The sequence below is a fragment of the Rhipicephalus microplus genome, chromosome X (assembly GCF_043290135.1).
Source record: "Rhipicephalus microplus isolate Deutch F79 chromosome X, USDA_Rmic, whole genome shotgun sequence".
In the NCBI taxonomy this organism is placed as follows: Eukaryota; Metazoa; Arthropoda; class Arachnida; order Ixodida; family Ixodidae; genus Rhipicephalus; species Rhipicephalus microplus.
In genome coordinates this window covers 225,658,146-225,678,693 of record NC_134710.1, presented here as the reverse complement: position 1 = coordinate 225,678,693, position 20,548 = coordinate 225,658,146, and the positions used below count along the sequence as shown (strand labels likewise).

Here is a 20,548-nt window from a genome sequence, read left to right as displayed (position 1 = left end):
TGAGAACACGGTACTGCTCAAGGTTGCAACATTTTATTGTCTGCCGCAACACCAAAACGTGGTACAGAGCTTGTTGCAAAGGCACGGCGGGAAAGCAGATGGGCTTATTCATGCCACAGGCGAGAAGTACTACACAGGCGTGCCGCGAGCACGTCTCCGTGGTAAAAGTGATTCACGGTGACACCAGGACAAAGGGCCCCGTCGCTCTAGCGAGGGCAAAGGCATTCGTGTTGGCTTAGGAGAGATACAGGTCAGTGCAGCCTGGCCACGCACTAGGACACCGCACCGCTTTTCGGTCTAGCGTTGAGATGGGGGGCGACAAAAGGTAAGCGGGTGCAACGTACCATGGGCGAAGTCCGAACGAGCCCCAAACAAAAGGAGCCTACGGACAGAAAGAAATGCGTGCTTGCTTACCCCATGTCATCCCCCGGAGAAGTTCTCTCTCACTCCCGACGCGCGCGCAAGACGTCCCGAGAGACTTCATACGCGACGCCACAGTCGACATTCGCTACCGGGTGAGAGGGGTTAAACCTCACTCCTCGCTCTCCCAGCACGGCAGACAGCAGAGGAGGGCAGTCATGTCGGGACATGCGAACGCAAAAATAAGCGGCAAAGCCCGCGCAAACGTGGCGGGCTAGCCTCAATTCCTATAGTGTGATAGTAACACCTAAGTACTTCATCTTCATTGTTTGCCAAATTTCCGTACTCCTGATTTTGTAAGTAAATTGTGAAAGTGATTGCTTTGTTGTGACACTCATGCAGACTGACTTTTATGAAGTTAATTTGTACGCCATATGCTATGCACCAATCGTAAATTTTGTTTAATGATTCATTTAATTATTATTCATGGTCACTCTTAACAAGGCAAAATAACAAAAAGTCGTCTGCAAAGGCGAACAATCTGTGGATCCACATTAGCAGCAATATCATTGACATAAAGCAAAATAACAGGGGTCCCACCACAAGACTTTGGGGCACCCCAGAGGTGACAGGCAAGCAAGCTAAGTATTCGTTCGCTATTTCCACAAATACACCTCAATCCATTTTATGACCATGGGGCATACGCCATCCGTTATCAGTTTTCGTATTAGTTTCATGGGGGCAAACTTTATCAAATGCCTTAGAGAAAACTTGTTCTTTCTGGTTTATAGCGTTGGTGAAATACTGTATTGTTTTAAATAGTTGTGTAACTATTGATAGGCATTTGCAAAAAACATGTTGCTTGGAATAAAAAAAGATTTTCTGAGTATTGGACCAAATATTTGCTAATGACATGTTCAAGTAGCTTACATGCAGTGCATGTTATATATAGAACGGCAATTAGTATTTACTTTTAGTTTGTCTCCATCTTTAAAGATGGAAACCATGTGGCCTATCAACCAATCATTCAACTAAAAAATTAGAGATCTATTCACAGTAGAATTTTAGAATGGCATTCAGTATTTTATAAACCAGAATTTTCCTCACATCTAGACTAAGCAGGAGTGCTACACTTCCTTCTTTAGAAATGATCACATTACTTGTACGTTCTTCGTTTACTTGAGGGTCTTCAACAGGACATTCACACTTGGTGGAAAACACAGTGACAAAGTAGTTGTTAAATGCCTCAGCCATTCTTACAGGTTCACTACAAACTGTCCCGTTGACTATTACACTATCTTTGATTTCGAAGAAGACATGTACGTTCGAAACTTCTTAGGATTATGAACCATGTAACCAGCCAGCGTAGTTGAAAAGAAATGAGTTCACACATCTTTCAACTCTCCGTATTTGCGCCCTAAGCGCTGAAATTGTTACAGCTATCCGAGGAATCATTTTACGTCCACGTCACAGGTGGTGCCTTAAATGAATAATATTGCAAGTTACCCATGGGTTGTGTCGCTCAACTCGTATGTAACTCGTTATTGCGTGCAGTACAGTAATATTTTGGCTAGCATATCCACAGATGTCCCAACTACTGATCGGTGGAATTTTCTAGCTAATTTAGAAAAGTATTGCAGGGCCTCTTTAAAAGAAAATAGCAGGTGGAAGCTTACCATGCTGTTCATCTTCAATAAGTAGCATGTCTTCACATTGTATCTCGCATCTTGATGTGATGCTCCGATAGACGTCTTGCTTGATGGCCTGTGGGTTTTAATATAAAATTAGGCTACTTATAACAGTGAGCTTTGCTAAAGGCAGTTGCATAAGCAAGAACTTTATTTTGTGCCAGTTACTACATGCATTGAAAAATGGCTAGCTATGCAGTTATAATCAAAAACACATATTCACTAAGTGTACTTCACTTCCAATTTTTACTTAGTTTTGTTGGCATCTAGGTATTCTGTAGCCATTCACTAGCAGGTAACCACCTTCCACACTGACAAAGCAATAGAGTGGCATATCTAAACAGCACAGAAGATGTTCCTTACAAAATGTGCTATCTTTCTCTTCCAATTTTAATATTGCACATAAGTATGATGTTAAATCTGTAAATTTACAATAAACATTAAGCTAAATGCAGTTCTGCCCCACTATAAACATTATCATAAAACTTACATTATAAATTTTAAATACTCTCTTGAAAATCTCAATATTTAATAGATTTATGCATTAAAGTTACAAAGGCGAAGCTGGTGAAGATACATAATTTCAAAAAAAAAATATTTCTCTAGTTAAAAAATACTACCCTTTCATAACTTCATTAATTTGTAGTTAACACATAAAGCTTTCAAATGAAGCATTGTGAATATTTTAAATATGACCACAAAGGCAAGTTTTTTGACGCTGAATACAGAGCGTTTCCCAAAAAAAGCAAAATTTGCAAATTTTTTTCAGACTATCTACTATAACTTCGGCGTCTAAATTATTTTTAATTTGTAGCATGTTAAACAGGCCACCAGCACATATTTTATTTGTGTTCTTTGAGCTTGCCACGTTCCTGGAAAATAATCCCAAATTCGGCAACTTGTCATTATTGCTCAAGCAAAAAGTCCTCGAAGAATTTAATACATAATTAAGTCATTTTTACAGTTATATCACTTTATTACCTTGCCACAAATACCATTTTGTCAAGTGCATTCCAAAAACGTCTTTTGAAAAAAATTTTTACTTCACGCTCGGTCGGCGCCAAACAGATTCTCATATATAGGAAGGAAAATTTTCGGTAAAGAAAATAAACGACCAAAGCAAGTTTCGAACTTCGAGAAACAGGTGGAAACTTTTTCCGGTCATATTCGTGATGGTCGAAAAAACGCTGGATGATTCGGCATGGAATGATCCAAATGTATATAAATGTACAGTAGAATCTCGACGATACAAATAGGGAGCACGCAAAATATTTGTATTGTCCCGAATTTGTACGAGCCAAAAACAAGTCATGTTCATGATGAAGATGAACAAGACCTTAAGTCCATGTTGTTCTTTAGAACCTGCTTTGATTGCCTTTAAAGGCTTTAAATAAAGTGCGCGGTTTTACCTCACTCATGCTGCTGACGCTCCTCCCACAGACAAGCCGTGTTGACCTGTTCACATGCAGCAGTAGATTGCGCGTCCATACCCCCCCCCCCCTACCTTCCCATCCATGGTGACTGGGGAAACTAACTGGCCGCATAACACCAAATCACGGTGTATACAACCTTAAAATTCATATCATAGCAAAATTCACATCAACCGTAATTATCACCAAGACTCTACTTATTGTGGAGCACAAATAGAGTCATACATTTCAACATTAAGGTTCAACTTTTCACATGAATGCATGTTGGCACTTGTTTCTGTCGTATCACTGATTCATTAATTAATTCTATTTGCTGTAAGAGCTTCGTGAACATAACTTACAAGATCACCTGCCACAAAAAGTGTAGTAGGGATATCAAGTCCAGAGGTGGCCTGCCTAAGCTGACCCACATACAACACAATATCTAGAAATACTTTTGTTAAATTACTAGTAGTCATAAGGGCATGCCTACTGCTGCAGCATGCCATATGGCTGCAGCACAGCATGAAAAAAGCCTCCTTTATGTATGTTTTTTTTTTTCACTCGAAGTATTTACACTAATTGCTACTGTGGCTGAAATATTGTTACAGGGAGAAAAGGAATTACAGAATATATTTATTATGCATGTACACAAAGTGTGCACTCAGAGGCAGGCACTTAGAATGGAGCCCAGTCTGGGTAAGAGATCAACCAAATGCCGCCTTCTACCCTACTGTGCTCATCTCTGACATCCCGTAGCATCACCCCTAGTGGCGAAGGCACTGTCCAAGTGCTTGGCTGAACACAGTGATAACGCTTCAGCCAAGTGACATGAACGATATTAAAAGACAATCGTGCCATGGTGGTGTGAAGAGGCTCGATTTCATATGTCACATCGTTGACTTGGCACAAGACACGGTATGGATAGTTGTACGGCAAAGACTTCTTACAAAAGCCCACTCGCTGTGACAGGATCCAGAGAAGGACCGGGTCACCAGGGTTGAAAGAACATCATGGTGGCAGACATTGTAGCGAAGTGCTGAGGCAGGCAATCTCATATGCCTTTAGAGATCTAGAGATACATTGTGGGCATATGCTGATCTCGTGTGGACAACAACAGGGAGGAGCGTGTCAAAAGGTCGCATACGTTGTCATTTGTACAAGTATCCTGTCGGGACACACCTCTCGCCATGGGTCTTTCAACTGCCTAACCCTAAACTAAGCAAGTCTCAAGCATTAACGTTTAATTATAGTATGTGTGCGTGGATGGGGGCAAAAATTAGTACTGTTGTACAGGGAAATATGCTGAAAATTTCATGAACGTTTGCAGGGGAAACTCCCCAAAATAGGGAATTTTCATGTCTCTGAATGCGAATTCTTCGCCGTAGTACAGAACATCACTGCCCGTGATGTGGAAGTTGAGTTAGGCCTATGTGTTTTTGGTTTTTCTTAACAAGATTTCATTACTGGTACACATATATATATTTGCTCAGTTAACCTGTTTAACATATTCTTCAATGAACCAACCACTAGCCCATGCAGGCTACCAGCCCACATAGTTTGCAAACACCTCTTGTGTTTTTATCAATACCAATTTTATCGGTGAAAAGAAGATCATTTTTAACTAATTAAAGCTATAAGGAAGGGACCGATTGCAGCAATCAAGAGATATAGCCATGACAGCAACTTCGTTACAAATATGTGAAGCAATCATTGAAAGCCACCTGAATATTCTGTTTTGGCAACATGGCATCATGGCAACAAAGATATACCTGACCTTGACAGCTTCCTGAACAGTGGCTTTGGCATGAACAAATCCTCTACACTGTATGGTCCCCGCAATAGACATACTGGCTCCACAAGATGTTGGTCCGTACACTTGGCCACCAGGAGAATATCCACCATTTCCACAATCCTGCAATCCATCATATTGTCCAATTGACCTAGCAAAGCGTAGTTCGGGAACCGACATCTTCTATAGATAGATTGTTTTCGATGTCTCTAAAACAACAACTTGGACTACTCCAATTTAAAAAATGTTAATAAATATAAAGACCTCAATACCAACTTAATGCACAGACATATTCAATGACTAGTGATATGGGCAAAATAATTGATTTGATTGATTTGTGGGGTGTAACGCCCCAAAACCACCATATGATTATGAGAGACGCCGTAGTGGAAGGCTCCGGAAATTTCGACCACCTGGGGTTCTTTAACGTGCACCCAAATCTGAGCACACGGGCCTACAACATTTCCGCCTCCATCGGAAATGCAGCCGCTGCAGCCGGGATTCGATCCCGCGACCTGCGGGTCAGCAGCCTTAGGCACTAGACCACCGCGGCGGGGCTATGGGCAAAATACAACATACAACATTGCGTAAGTAAATGCAATGTATAAAATATTTAATAACAAAACACCCGTTATAACGAAGTAAATGAAGAATGGTCTTGCAATAGATACAGTGTTAGAAATATACCTTTACAATGAATTTTCTAATATAACAAAATTATTTTCGTGTAAGATGCAATTTCATTATAATAAGTTTTGAACGTAGCCCACTTCAGATGAAAAAAATAGCAAAAAAAGTTTCTGCCTAGCAAACACAGCACAGCATCTCATGATGAAGATTATGCTTTTTTGGTCTAGGGCAAAATCAAGGTGTGTGTTTTTTCTGAGTAAATGTTTTCAACAAAAGCCTGAGTTTATCAGCACATTCTCTTGTTGCAAAATGATATTGTGCATTTTTAATGTTTTTTATATTGTTATTCACTTTTTAGTGTTGCCCATATCCTGAAAACAGCCCTTGTTACAAACACATTTTATAATGCATTCTATACACACAAAAATATTTATTTTCAACCAATATTTAAAACAGCAGAGCACTTGTCATTTTATAATCTGCATTATAATATCAGGACTGGTACTCCCACACCAAATGCAGAAGGACAGAATGAGAACACGAACGCAACACTAGTGTTGTCTCATTCTGTTCTTTTAATTGGTGAGAGAGTCTTGCCCCTGATTATAGTGAAGATTCTAATAGAGACAAACTGCTCTGCTATTTTCCAATTTACTGCCTTGGTCTTTCTGCAGCAGCCTTGACCTTGAAACTGTGTTGTATTGAAGTTACTGACAAACATGCTTAGTTCAAAAAGATGTTTAAAATACGTGGCATGCTAAATCCATGAAGTTGTAAAACATATAAAACTTTTGTTATACAAATTTCATTTCACTGAAGTTCATTATGCTGAGGTTTGACTATAAATTTGTTGTGCTATTCTCTGAAATTTCGAATCTTCTTATCACAAAATTCACATTGCCTTAATGCTACGACTCATTAAAAATTTATCAGCACTATTATTCAAGTACACATGCATTATGCTGCACTAGTGAAAAATGCTAATTTGTGCCAAGGTTCTGACTGGCCTGCTTAAAATTAGCTTCAAAATGAACTGTTATTTGCTCCAAGTTAATTCCAAACAAAACTAAGTAAGCTCCAAACTGCTTTAATATTTCATTTTACTTGCACCAAAAATGAGTCGGAAATGGCCAGTCACCAACATTTAATGAAAATGCCTCATTGATTGTTTCTGCTTCACGGGAAGAAGATGTCTTATATAATGCCTAATGATTGCATCTATAAAAAATTCGTCAGATCCCATGTATCTTGAAAATCGATATTATGCGAAGCATGCAAACGAAAGGTGACTGTGTTGTAATCTTCTATTGTTCAGCGAAACATTACCACGTGCTGCTTAAGTTGTGTACTAATGCACTATAGACGTACGTTAAATAGCCACATATGTTTTATATAACCAGTTGTTTACAGTTGCACAACAATGCCAACAACAACATCAACATCAGCAACACCAGAAGTGATAAGCTGATATGAAGTGATGGTGCTTCCTAAGAATGGTAGTCCTAGTCACTGCTACATAAATCAACTTCAGTAGATGGCACTTAACTATAATTGATATTAACCCTGAATGTTGACTGTATCACAGGAGTATAGATATAATGTTTATAAAATTGGATAGCCAGCAGTGCAACCACAATTGGCATTTCACGAAAATTTGGGTCTATTTTTCAAAAGTACCCTACTTCCAAAAGCTGGCATGGCTCTGTGGCAGAATACTTGATTACCATGCAAAATGCTAGGGCTCGATTCCTGCTAGGACCTCAAATTTATTCTTTGCATTCATTGCGTCAACGCTGCCGATGTCAGCCTTTCCTTAATGCGTTAAAATTAAAGTGTTAAAACTAACCATGTCTGTTCTCGCCATTTCTGGGTAGATATGTATAAACTGTCAATCACCTGTGGCACATGCTCACACACTTATCGCACATACCCGCTCATGGGTGGTCGAGTCACAGTACAGGTATGTCACAGGTATGTGGTTGCGTCACAATGCGCGATGGCATTGTGAAACAGTATTTCATGACCAGCCAGTCATATTCATAAAACCATCTTGCCCTCCCAGACTAATTTTGGTCAACTCCAAGTTATGGGGCTGATCATGAGAGCACCCACACACCCAGAAAAATGAACACACACACACACACACACCCAGAGACACTCACACACAAAGACAGATAGATAGACACTCAAAGTGCCAGCAGTGCGCGAAGAAATGCTTTACATTTATTATATTTTATCACGTTTCATTGCATTATTTAAGCACTTTTTCACACTGTACAATCCACTGATTGTCCAATACAGCATTTCACACTGTACAATCCACTGATTGTCCAATACAGCATATGGGAGTAATAATAAATAAATAATTAATGGTATGCTGTAAAAGAGACACAGCATGGCACGTATATAGCACTCACCAGAGGCAACAACAAATCAACAAGATACTGTCTCTGGGGGTCATCCTTGGCAGCACGTGGGGAGCGGCGCCTGTCTGTGGCAGTGGCCAAGGGTTCATCAGGAGGCCGGGCTTCCCCATTGAGTAAGGCCCGGGCATCATGCAGGCCTCGCATGAAAGGCTCCAAGCCCACTTGGATCTGCCGTAAAAGCCCCTGGCGGCAGCGCTCTTCGCTGAGAGCAACCCACAGGTCCAGACTCAATGACGTCTCCAGTCGATGCCATGCACTCGGCCCCACTGCGGGCTTCCAATCAGCAGGCCGTGCAGAGCACTGCCCAAACATTGACCTCAGAAATAATGCTGATTCTTTCTTGCAAGCACTCAGAAAGCCACTTGCAGATATGAGATGAGCGCAGTGAAACTAGACAACCATTCGTATTACCCAACACACATGGATCAGCGAACATGCTTTGCACCAGGTAAATACGGGGAATATTGGTCAAACTGGTGTTCAGATACTCGCAAACACTACTTCTGTGGATGCGTTACTGAGAGCTAGAACACAAGTACTCCACTATGCACTGCCCAGAGAACGCCACAAGTAGAAAAGTACTATGCTCTAGGCTGTCGAAGAATGATGTCCCGCAAGCATGAAGGCAACACATCTGGTACTGAAAAAATGCTAAGACTTATATCAAGTTGGACTGTGTGTTATGACCTTTGTACACCAAAGCATTCGGGAAGTTGAGAAACCGAGCTTGCCAGTTACAAAGGCGCCTGGCATAACAGCCTTAGAATAGGTACTTGGAATGTTAGAAGTATGTTTCAAGAAGTCAGAAATAGTGAAAGAACTGAAGAAATAGCATAGGATATATATAGAACAAAAAAAAAATTTCATACTAGGCTATAATTCAGTCAGTAGAGTAGGTGTACCATGCAAGATAGTCACCCCAAAAAAAAAAACTGATATACCCTCATTTAATTATATAACCCTAACAAAGAAGAAACCCACTATGATAGCATAACTGGTAGTGTCACACTGCTAAGCTCAAGGGTGCAATTTTTCAGAAAGCAAGAATGCCAGGAATGAACATTGTAAAGATAATAGTCATTTGCTGTGTATCCCTATCACTAGCCTGCAATCAACCGTTTCACATTTGTATTTCTATGCTTTTCAAGGGCCCCTGCACAAATACCTGTTGACCACTTTCTGTGGCAGCACACCAGCAAAGCCCAGGCTACAGAGCACAGAGAGATATAATAAACTATAATTACCAAACAATGCAGTTTCATGAATTACAGTAGGCAGGGCCCATCTTCCAGGGCCCCCGTTCACCACAGCGGCTCAGAAAGGTCCCCTCTAATAGCAAATTATAAGCCAGTGGTTGGTGACCTCTCAGTCTTTCCCTTTTTTCAAAGGCACATTTCTACGCTGACTGAACAAGAATACTGTGTCAGCCCCTCTGACATGTAAGACAAACTACTATACTGAAATAACTTTGTAAAACACAAGAACTTTTCTTGACAGTACTGTGTTTCCAACTTAGAGCCCCAGACTCCATGTCTCTCTTTCAATGTCATGTGTTTACATTAATTTAACCTTAATGTAGATGTGTTATGAAAATGAAGGCCGGTATCCAATGATAATATCTATTTATTTTCAAGGCAGCTATTACCCTGAACAACTGCATACACGTAAAATTATTTGAGCCAAAAGTAGAAACCAAATGCACTTACCTTGTGGTCAGTTACGTCAAATGTTCTGCATGTTATTCTGATACCAAAAGTCAAGATAAAACTGCCTAAAAGAACTACAAATTTAAGAAAAGGGTTACTATGTTTTATTTTTTGTCGTTTGGTAGCTATTTGCATGCACAACTTGACAGTTCAGGATGTGGGGGTGCCCTTGTAATGTTGTTTGTGCCCCATGGCGCACACCTGTCTCACGGATAGGCCACACTTAGGGTTAAAGGGGTACTGACACAAAAACTTTGGCCCGCGTTAATTGCTGCAATGTGTTGCTCGGGGCCTGGTAGTCGTAACACGGCACATCATTTGCTGTGGCACAAGACAGATAATTACAGGCCCTTCATTATGAACCAGTTTCGGTTTTAGAGAGCTCGAAAAATGACAAGCCACCGAGTGCACCTATCGCCGCCTAGCGTGCACAGCTCTCAACTACGTGAGCACACAGAACTGTGACACACTTCTGCACGGTCCGCATCAAGAAGTCCTTTCGAATAGGAGACGGGACTTCAGTGTCGCCAGACACAAAACTTTCAACGCGTGCACCGCAGCCATGCTCTCGTGACCAGCCGCTGAGAAGTGTAAACTGCTGGAAAAAATGCAGCAAAAAAAGAAATGGTGGCTATTACATCATCACAACTTGTTTTATTGACTGCAGTGTGGTGAAGTGAGGGAACCAATGGGGGTCTCCAAGGGGTCCCTTTTGATGGCCTCAACACTTTCAAAATTTAAACTTCAAAATTTCTATAAAATATTTTCCAAGCTATATTCGCTGTTGAGATTTTGCAGATGATACACGCATGTTCACAGGAATCGATCCCGCAGGCTATCTCGGCTGCGAAATTTTGTGTCAATACCCCTTTAACAACCATTAAGCGGGAAGTGGCACAGTGCTTGCGCAGGGTTCACCATCATCATCATTATGATTAGTGCGCTAGTGCCAGCAGTTACGCTTGGCGGTGAGGCTGGGTGGCGGCACATGAGACATGAGAAGCTTTTTTTGGCGTGTGTCGGCTGGTGTGAATGGTTATCCCCTGACAAAGTTCCGCGCGATACGGCAACTGCGAGTCGTGTCTCATGGGTCATCAGCAGTGATTCGAACATCGACAACGCCACCTTCGCATTACCTTGTGTTTGTTTATTATGTTGATTGAGCATGTGACAAGCGATGATTTGGCTGGTGATATTGTCAATGTAAAAGTAGTTCAATAAATGTATACAATGTTTTCGTTTTCTTGATCGTGTCTACTGTCTCTGTGTGTTTTGAGCGCGATGTTCTCATATCAAGACCCCACAAGGTTTTTCACAAAGCCTTTCACAAAGTCATTCACAATGAAAAATGTTTTTAAGCCTTTGTACACTCTAGCAACTATAAAAGATAAAATAAGTCATGGAAGGATGAAAAGGTGAATTATACAGTCAATTTCGACCATGTGTCAGGCATTTTATGCTTACATATGCAAGGCATTCATATGACATGTATTTGTTCAACGTACACATATGGTACACAGAACAGACAAGTCGGAGCAACAGAAAGCACGATGAATTATTTGGCAGTGATGCTGCGTTCATCCTCCTTGATCAGTTACGTAACAAAACCAACATAGTGTTTTAATAACATAACGAAATTTGCCCTGTTTTTATTATTATTTTTTTTTTTTACCAGGACTTTACAACATGGTCACAGCAACAGCTGAAAAACGAGCAAACAGAAAGAAGAACACATTACTTACGGTTTTCTAAAAAAGGATACTTTCTTGTCAAAGTGCAGACCTGAAGCTGGATTCTGTCAGACATCTCAGAGTTTAGCGACACTTTCTGGTCCTTAGCGATGACTTTAAATACAGCAAACAGCACCTGACAAAGCAAGGAACGTCAAAAAAAAAACACATTACGTATATATAAGAGAAAGAAATATTTGTAACATGTATTCCCCCATCATCTAAGACAATTTCTACAGCATCAAAATCAAATACTATAAAACTATGGGCAATTCATTTTCTAACTGCAAACAATATTGTGCAGTTGATAACCAAGAAATCATGTGAACAATCATTTGAAATGCTAATCTCAAACTCTCAAGTCTAGCATTATCCAGAAAATAAGCTTGCTTTAGAAGTTATGGCCATGAACAAAGTTTGAAAATAGCAGACCAATGCGATAGCTATGAACATGAATAGTCGTAATGTTTGCATGAAATAAGCAAGGGTTGCTTAAATTTAAACAAAAATTAGGTAATGAGGATATCTGTTCACAATGCCTTACGATAATACACAATTTTTGTTTTTAGCTATTTAAATTTCAGAGCTATATTACAAAATCTGTAAACCGAAAAAGTCACAGCTTTGCGCAAAGATGAAACAATGAACGTGATAGCAACAAATTGGAAGGTTACGCGCCGAATGGTAAGCAGATCGAAACGTGCCCTGCACTTCTCATGCACAAATGACGCACGAAACGTACTCACAGGTACAGATTAATGCGAATAAGCGCCTCAGTTGTTACTTCGCTGTGTCTGAAGAGTGCGCCCTTTTTACAAACGAAGACTGTGCAATGATTGCAGTAACCTTTGTGCACCCGGTAACTACCAGAGAAACGTTGTAGTGAAAGCTCAACACCAGCAAAGACGTACAATCGTCCCACCTCGAGATAAGGGTGCATGAGTGTGCATCCACCTTCTCCACCACGTGTTCTCTACTTCGAGAGACCAAGTACACGAGGGATATGAGAATGCACGCCGCTGCCCGCTCATTGTGCCATCTTGCTGGTAATGCTAAAAATGCGATAGTTCACCGCAAGACGTGCGCTGCCGCGCGCCAATTGCGCCATCTCGCTGGTAAGCTGAAAACGCAACAGTTCCCCCCTGAGATGCCCATGAGCAGCGGTAAGCGGTATATATAAATACTAGCTTGCCGTTTGAATGTGCTCCTCAGTGGCTCAGTGGTTAACGCCTCGCATTCACGACTCAGAGGTTCCACATTCAATTCCGCACGCTGGAGTCTTTTTCAGGATTTTTTTTCTTGCATTTTCATATTCATATATATACTTATACATACACGGTGAGTGATGGCAACGCCCACGCCAGCGGCAAAATCCATCAGAGAGTGTCCATATAATTGCTACCGCAATAAAAGTTTGTGCCTGTAACGCCATGCATTATCTGTATCTGCATACACATGCTCTTCCGCCCAAAATAATTACCCTATACCATATAACTCCGATGATATAGAAAGCAGCAGTGCTATATAGCCTATGGTATATAATGGCAACACCTAAAAAGGCAGTATTGCAGTATTCCCACCAAGGCAGTGCTTCATTCTGACCAAGCCATCTTCAAACGCATCATAGAAGAGCTGTTTTTGTAGATATGCCCACCCCTCATGTAAAACCCCTCCATTTAGGGGCCTTTGAGGTATCATAAATAAATAAATAAATAAAAGTATTTTCCGCACATAATGTGCACCAAATCATCATCATTCTGACTACATCCACTGCAGGACAAAGGCCTCTCGCATGTTTTGCCCGGCAACTCAGTACTGCGCTTGCTACTGCTGCTTTATACCTGCAAACTCCCTAATCTTATCTGCCCACCTAACTTTCTGGCCCCCTTTCAATCGCTTGCCTTCTCTGGGAATCCAGTCAGTTACCCTTAATGACCAGCGGTTGTCTTGCATACACGCTACGTGCCCGGCCCATGTCGATTTCTTCTTCTTGATTCCAACTATGATACCCCATAACCCCAGTTTGTTCCCTGACCCACTCTGCTCTCTTCTTGTTTTTTAAGGTTACACATCTCATTTTTCTTTCCATCACTCACTGCGTCATCCTCAATTTAAGCTGAACCCACTTTGTAAGCCTCCAGGTTTCTGCTCTGTAGGTAACTACCAGCAACATGGAACTGTTATATACCTTCCTCTTGAGGGATAGTGACAGATTACCATTCATGATATGAGAATTCTTGCCAAATGTGCTCTACCACATTCTTATTCTTCTAGCTACTTCAATATCGCGTGTTTCGGCTCCGCTGTTACTATCTGTCCTAAGTATACGCACTTTTTATAAACTTCAAGCGCACTGCTAGCTATCTTGAAGTGCTGTTCTCTACTAAGGCTGTTGTACATTATTTTCGCTTTCTGCAGACTACTATTAAGACCTATCTTTCTGCTCTCCTTGTCTAATTCAGTAATTTAAGTTGCAATTCGTCCCGTGAGTTACTCAGCTATGCAATGTCATCGGCGAAGCGCTGGTTACTAAAATCCTCTCCATTAACTCTCATCCCTAACTCTTCCTATTTTAGGCCTCTGAAAACCTCCTGTAAGCAAGCGGTGAATAGCATTGGGGAGACTGTATCCCCTTGTCTTACACCCTTCTTTATTTGTATTCTGTCGCTTTCCTTATGGAGCACTATGATGGCAGTTGATCCTCTGTAAATTTCTTTCAGAATGTTTGTATATGCTTCGTTAACGCCTTTATTCCCACATTTATACCCATATACAATAATCCTATGCAAACCAGTGTAAACCTAAACCCTGAGGATTGTACCAAAAGTAATATTGCCATATTTTTCTACAAATAGAAAACATTGTTTATTATTGTTAATTAATACATTGTTGAAAAGCTTACATTTTGTGTATTTTTCAACATAGTTTCTATTTTTTTCAACACACTCCTGAAGACTGTGTTCTAGCTTTTTCCAAGAAGTCTCCCACCAACCATTTAAGAAGCGCGAGGGCTGTGCTATAACATCACCGTAGGCAGTGGCGGTGAACCAGAGCGATGCCACTGACGAGATCGTTGTTTTGTTTCGGGGGCGTAATGAAAGAGCCATGTTTCATCTCCCATAATGATAGAGTCGAAGAACTTCTTTTTGTTGCTTCCTTGCAACGAGAAGTTGCCTCCCTGCACTATTAGTAAAATGCGCTGAACAAACATGCACTCTTCACCATAAACCTCAGTCATTTGCCTATGAATCAACATGAACTTCCTTGCATGGAGACGTAGCAAATCACATATGGCTAGCCTGGGGAGAGAGAGCCACTCTTCGTGGCACTAGTGTTCGAATTAGCCTAGCACCTTCCCTCGAGACTGGCTCACTGGAAACCTTACTTTCGGTACAACCCTTCTATACCAACCAAAAAAAAGTTTACGGATATCACAGCCATGTATGGCATTCTAATAAAAGTTAAATGCTCGTCTATCAGTGTCACAAGTTTTAATCTAAACGACAGGTGTCGACCATGTAGATATGCATTTCAATTTTGCCAAAGGCCTAAAACAGGAACCCTGAAAAAAAAAAAACTAAAAAATACAATTACATAGCAAATGATTGATGATTAATATGTGGGGTTTAACATCCCAAAACCACCATTTGATTATGAGAGACGCCGTAGTGGAGGGCTTCGGAAATTTTGACCACCTGGGGTTCTTTAACGTGCGTCCAAATCTGAGCACACGGGCCTACAGCATTTTCGCCTCCATCGAAAATGCAGCCGCCGCAGCCGCAATTCGATCCCGCAACCTGCGGGTCAGCAGCTGAGTACCTTAGCCGATAGACCATCACGGCGGAGCTACCGAGAAAATAGCTCAAGCACAAATGTTATATATAAATGCAATAAATTAAAACCAAAACTTCAAAAATATATCTGTAAATCATTCTTGCAAACCTCAGTAGCACTCACAGTACTCCTAAAGTGAGAATTTACCCAATTTCACCCTTTGTAAGGATGGTCATTTGCTGTGAATTCAGAGAGGCCAAGGTGACCAATCAAACAGCTCAAGAAGTCTGAGCACGATGGGTGACCTTAAGTCAAGTGCTGGTGATCTCGTGATGATCCACTTGGGTCCATCTTCACTATAGTTACCCTGGGGGAACTGTCTGGCAGCTTCACAACAGTTCACCACTATAGGAAAATTGTAGTACGTCTTGAAGCTTAGTACGTTGACAATGTCTTGTCACTGACAAAGGTCGATGGTGAAAAACTGTTAGCATATTTATATTGCTGTTGCTTTTCATGCCAAAGTTTTTCATCAATAAGCTGTGGAAATGCTTAAAACACTCTGCTGGGTGCACTTATGCATTATTTGTGCAAGTTTTGCACGAGAACACAGTTTCTTTCCTGTCCACTTCTGTCTTGCAGTCAATGCAAGTCACGCAGGGCTTGCTTCTTTGGCTGAGACGCCTGCAGATGAAATTAGACTTCTCAGACAGTTTTTCTCCACAGTCCAAATAAGCAGATGCATATTTAGAGCATGGAGCTTCTTAATTTGAGCAATTATAACCGACCAGCCGCTTGATCATATTGAAACAGCACTACAGGTGTCGCTGCTCTTTCTGTCCCTGCTTCACCTGCTGCATCTGAAGACAAAGGGGTGAAATCTCTGAAATCATACATGTAAGTTCTCTAGATCCTAGCATATGATTGTTAGCTGTGGTTGTAACCTCATGTGTCACTAGAGCATTGTCTCCACCACAGCTGTCTTCTTCATCGCTGGCTTCAGTTAAATTACACCTCCACCATCTGGTGGAGGCACTTAATTTTCTTCCTCACGAAAAATATTTGTGCTCTTCATGAAGGCTTTGCCATCATTACTTCTGATGACAAACCCGACATACTTTGCAGTGAGTGAATCACTGCCAAGAGTACTCGACTGTTATAAAACTCCAGGCTAAACAACTGTTGCATCATAGTAAAAAAAAAGCAAACCTCAAGTAAAAGAATGTCTGTTATTCCTTAAGAGATTACACTTCATGCATAAGGTGGATCTGTGCACAATAAAGTGACAAAATGGGTGCGATTCAATGAAGGAAAACCTTTCCTGGCAGTGCTCGACAGCAGACCATTCTAACCATGTTTCATTGGTGAGAGAAGCCAGACAACAAATCCCGAAGGGTTAGTTTGATCATAATCTTCTTTTTTCATATCTCTATAACTGAAGGGTGCATGACAAACATGTAATTTACACACCGATGACATGAGTGTAAAGAAAGACTTTGGAATATCTTTGACTTGTCAGAAGCTTACCGCCTCAACAGATACAAAGAAGCAGCAACACTTAGTGAATGAAAATAAAAAGCAACAAAAGAAATATCTTCGAATTTATACATTAAACATTCACTTCAAAAAGTATAAACTCTGTATTGTTTTCATTTTCAGGCCCTCATAGTTAAAGGGTGTACTTAACACACACCACCTGGATCAATGCTAGTTTCTTGTTTCAGTCTTTCTTCACAATTATGAGGATGTAAAATGCATTCACTAAAAACCTTTTACAGCAACTTCAACCATGTTTCTCCAAGAACCTTTCTTCACTAAGGAGCTATGGTGCTGGCATTTCTGAAAGAAATGTTCGTTTGGCCAAAACAAAGAAATCAAATAAGCTTTTGGAAAAAGTAACTGATATCCTGAAAATGTGAGTACTATATTGCTTATTGCTTTAAGCTTGTGGAGCTGATACCACTAGCATTAGAGGTCAAGGAATGAAAATGTCTTTCTCTGCGGTGTGCTTTAGCAGGGTGAATGCAACAGGAAATTAAATACTTTATGTTCTATAGTCATCTATGATTATATGAACAATTTCTTCATTCATTTTTATCGAGGCTGTGCTCCCACATGTCTCACAAGTACTGTGTAGGTGTAGTATATCCTAAGGTAAACATGAAAAGCACTAGAAAGGTGTGGGGAACACTTAATAAATTTAAGCTTACATCACTCAACTAGCAATGCACTTTCTAAAAAATTATTTCATGTTCATCAACATTGTCTCAGAATAGCAAAGAGAAACTTCTAAAGAGAAATTAGAAATTTTATGTTGGCATTATTTAAGGCCTTAAAAACGAGTCTAGATATGACGAGTGCTCTCAGTAAGCCTGCAAAACAAATTTTGGCTACAACCTACCTGTCTAAGCTTCGGCTGAGCAGCTGCTAACTCTTCTGGAGTGCCCACAGCAAACAGACCTAGAACATCCATGCCTCCAGGAAGCATACGTGTTACCTAGATGAAATGAATGAAAATGACTGAGCTGCAACAATCAGAGCGCATAGCTTTATTTAAAAAATGATAAATGTACACATCAGGGTTTGCATAAACCTTTTTGTAAAGGAATGTACTGAGAGAATCTGCATTGACAACATTACAATACATTTACATTCCGTTATACATCACTGTTATTCCTTAACATTAAAATATCACATCAGTTCAACAAAAGCACTCCCATAACCTCGTAGGTGCCAGCCAGCTGCAGAGCCTCAATTACGTAGATGTAGTTAAGGTAGTTCATGATCAGATAGTGTAGCACTGACTTTAGAACCCATAAAGTCACCTCTGTTTACAACGGCAACAAGGATGTAGGCCTTGGCAAGTCATCTGCTCAGCATGTGCTTCAGCTTTGTAGACAAAGCTGAAGCATCTACAAAGCTGAAGCACATTGCTTGTAGCTGCATGATAATTTAAATATAGGTATTATACTATACATCATTATTGCCTAGTTTTTCCTTTAAGGGGAGATGCGGGTCGAAAAATGCGAGTTCTTCTTCAAAAATTGCCGATTATTTATTTTCGCCTATTTTGACAAGATTAGTACCTCTACTGTTATGAAAAAACTAATACAGGTCGAGACTTAACTGGAAATGCTTTAAAATTTCATCTAAAGAGCACAAGATGCCTGTTAAAAGGTCGAAAGTGTGCAGCCTCCGAGCACCTTGTCGCCGCTAATGCGCCGCCGCTAGCCTTTGTTGATCGCATGAGTCGAGCCTCACTCTTCAAATAAGAACAGTTTCTCTCGCTGATGCAGAGCAAGAAATAATAAAAAGAATCACTCTTCTGCGCGTTTTTCGAGCGTCAGGACTGGCTTATCACATGGTACAAATCAGGGACCGCCATTGGCCACTGCGCACCTGTATGTGCTGTGAAACCTATTCGCGGGGTCCATGTCTTGTCAAGCAGCGCAGCTGAACAATGCTTTTCTCGTGTAATTATCTCCGTTATGAATGAAAAAAGGCATTGCTCGCAAGTGAAAGCCGTTGTGCGGCGTGCTCTGTAGGAATAGGCTACGAGCAGCTGGTCCGATTTGCGGCAGTTGTTGGCTTGCAAAAGCCAATGCATCAAAGTCATTTACACCCGTCACCCAGAAAGTTCGTGATGCGGCAATGGATGACGTCAGCGCCAATCTTGGGGGGTCGAAAGAGCTAGCAGTGAGAGAACTTAGCAGGGACGACATTGCCATTATGTACGAGGGTATGTAGCACAAACATGGCTGCAAAATGGCATGACACTAGACTTAGTTTGGATTTCGCAGTCCTGTCGAACTTCTTCCTAGTTTGCAGTTGGCACAAGGCTCTGCCAGATGGAGCAGAAGTTTGGCAAGCGTTTCATGGCCCTGTCTGTGGGCGAAATGTCTATGAGGAGTCAGCTCAAAAACGCCGAGAGGCATATACTTATGGTGCTGGCGTATTTTAGTCGCAGTGACCACTACAAGAAGGATTGTTCTTTTTGGTTGTGCAAATTTCATCTGATTTAATAATATCTTTCATAAATAAAAAGTCAATTTTAACTTTAAAACTGGTTTTTCTCAAAACACAAATTTTCCCATTTTTTCCAATGTGCCCCTCCTTTTTCGGGCACTTCTAGTGCTCGGTTCTGCATGAAATTTTGCCCAAATTTTTTCCAAAGTATGACAAATGCAATTATCTAGTTTAAATTTCAATATTTTATTGTATATTAAAAAAAATTGTATCTATACCTTTACTAGGGTAGGTGAAATATGGACTTTTTACGTATATTATTTTTCACGCATATTACATATTTTGTATATGCTTCCTAATTAGTTATTTGCACTCTAGAATTTGTTTGAAGCATTATGAACTATGAATGATAAAAAAGTACAGAATTTTAGGGATGAAAAGAGGGGGGGCAAAAGAGTTAAGGTTTTCCCTTTGTCATGTTGCAGAGCTAAAAGTGTGTAAATTGCAAGAAAACTGATTATATATTTGAAATTAGCATAAAAAGTTGCATAAACAGCTCTTTTTCATTGCTCTAGGGTGAATATTGAAGAAAAAGTGTCTTCGAGTAGCATCTCCCCTTAACTCGCAACATCATGCAAATCACACATTGTTTCGCTAACCAATGATCATAGTTTTAGAAATCAATGTGATGCCCACCACACAGTTCACAAAATTGCCACATTGTGATGCTACTATAATTGGCACCAAACAAGCCCTCTTAAGACCTTTCCATGGTTCATCTAAGAAAATAAGTAAAAAGTAGCAATTAAATTATTTCATCTGCACATTCAAATACAGTAGACTCTCAGTAAATAGAAATCTTCTAAATGGAACTGCTGCTCAAACGAAGCAACCGACCCAAACCCGGCTAGTTTTGTACTTAAATTGTGCACCCCTTTTCATTTTTCATTAAACGGAACACATTTTGCTGGTCCCCTCAGGTTCCGTTCAACAAGCTCCTACTGTAATTGAGTTGTGGAGTTATATATGTCAGAAAGTTTCTGCGGAACCAGTGTTTTCGAAAAGTT

General features: G+C 40.6%; 1 protein-coding gene across 2 annotated transcripts in view; it reads right to left on the bottom strand.

Annotated features, from left to right (window-relative positions):
- LOC119187517 (protein odr-4 homolog) overlaps positions 1-20,548 on the bottom strand; it is a 48,050-nt gene that overhangs the window by 16,871 nt on the left and 10,631 nt on the right. For both annotated transcript variants that reach the window (XM_037435658.2, XM_075878714.1), the window contains exons 3-8: positions 17,917-18,012; positions 11,774-11,877; positions 10,012-10,048; positions 8,297-8,605; positions 5,235-5,372; positions 2,037-2,124 (exon numbers count right to left, since the gene is read on the bottom strand). In XM_037435658.2, coding sequence (XP_037291555.1) covers positions 2,037-2,124; positions 5,235-5,372; positions 8,297-8,605; positions 10,012-10,048; positions 11,774-11,877; positions 17,917-18,012 — 772 coding nt within the window. The remainder of the gene's footprint in view (positions 1-2,036; positions 2,125-5,234; positions 5,373-8,296; positions 8,606-10,011; positions 10,049-11,773; positions 11,878-17,916; positions 18,013-20,548) is intronic.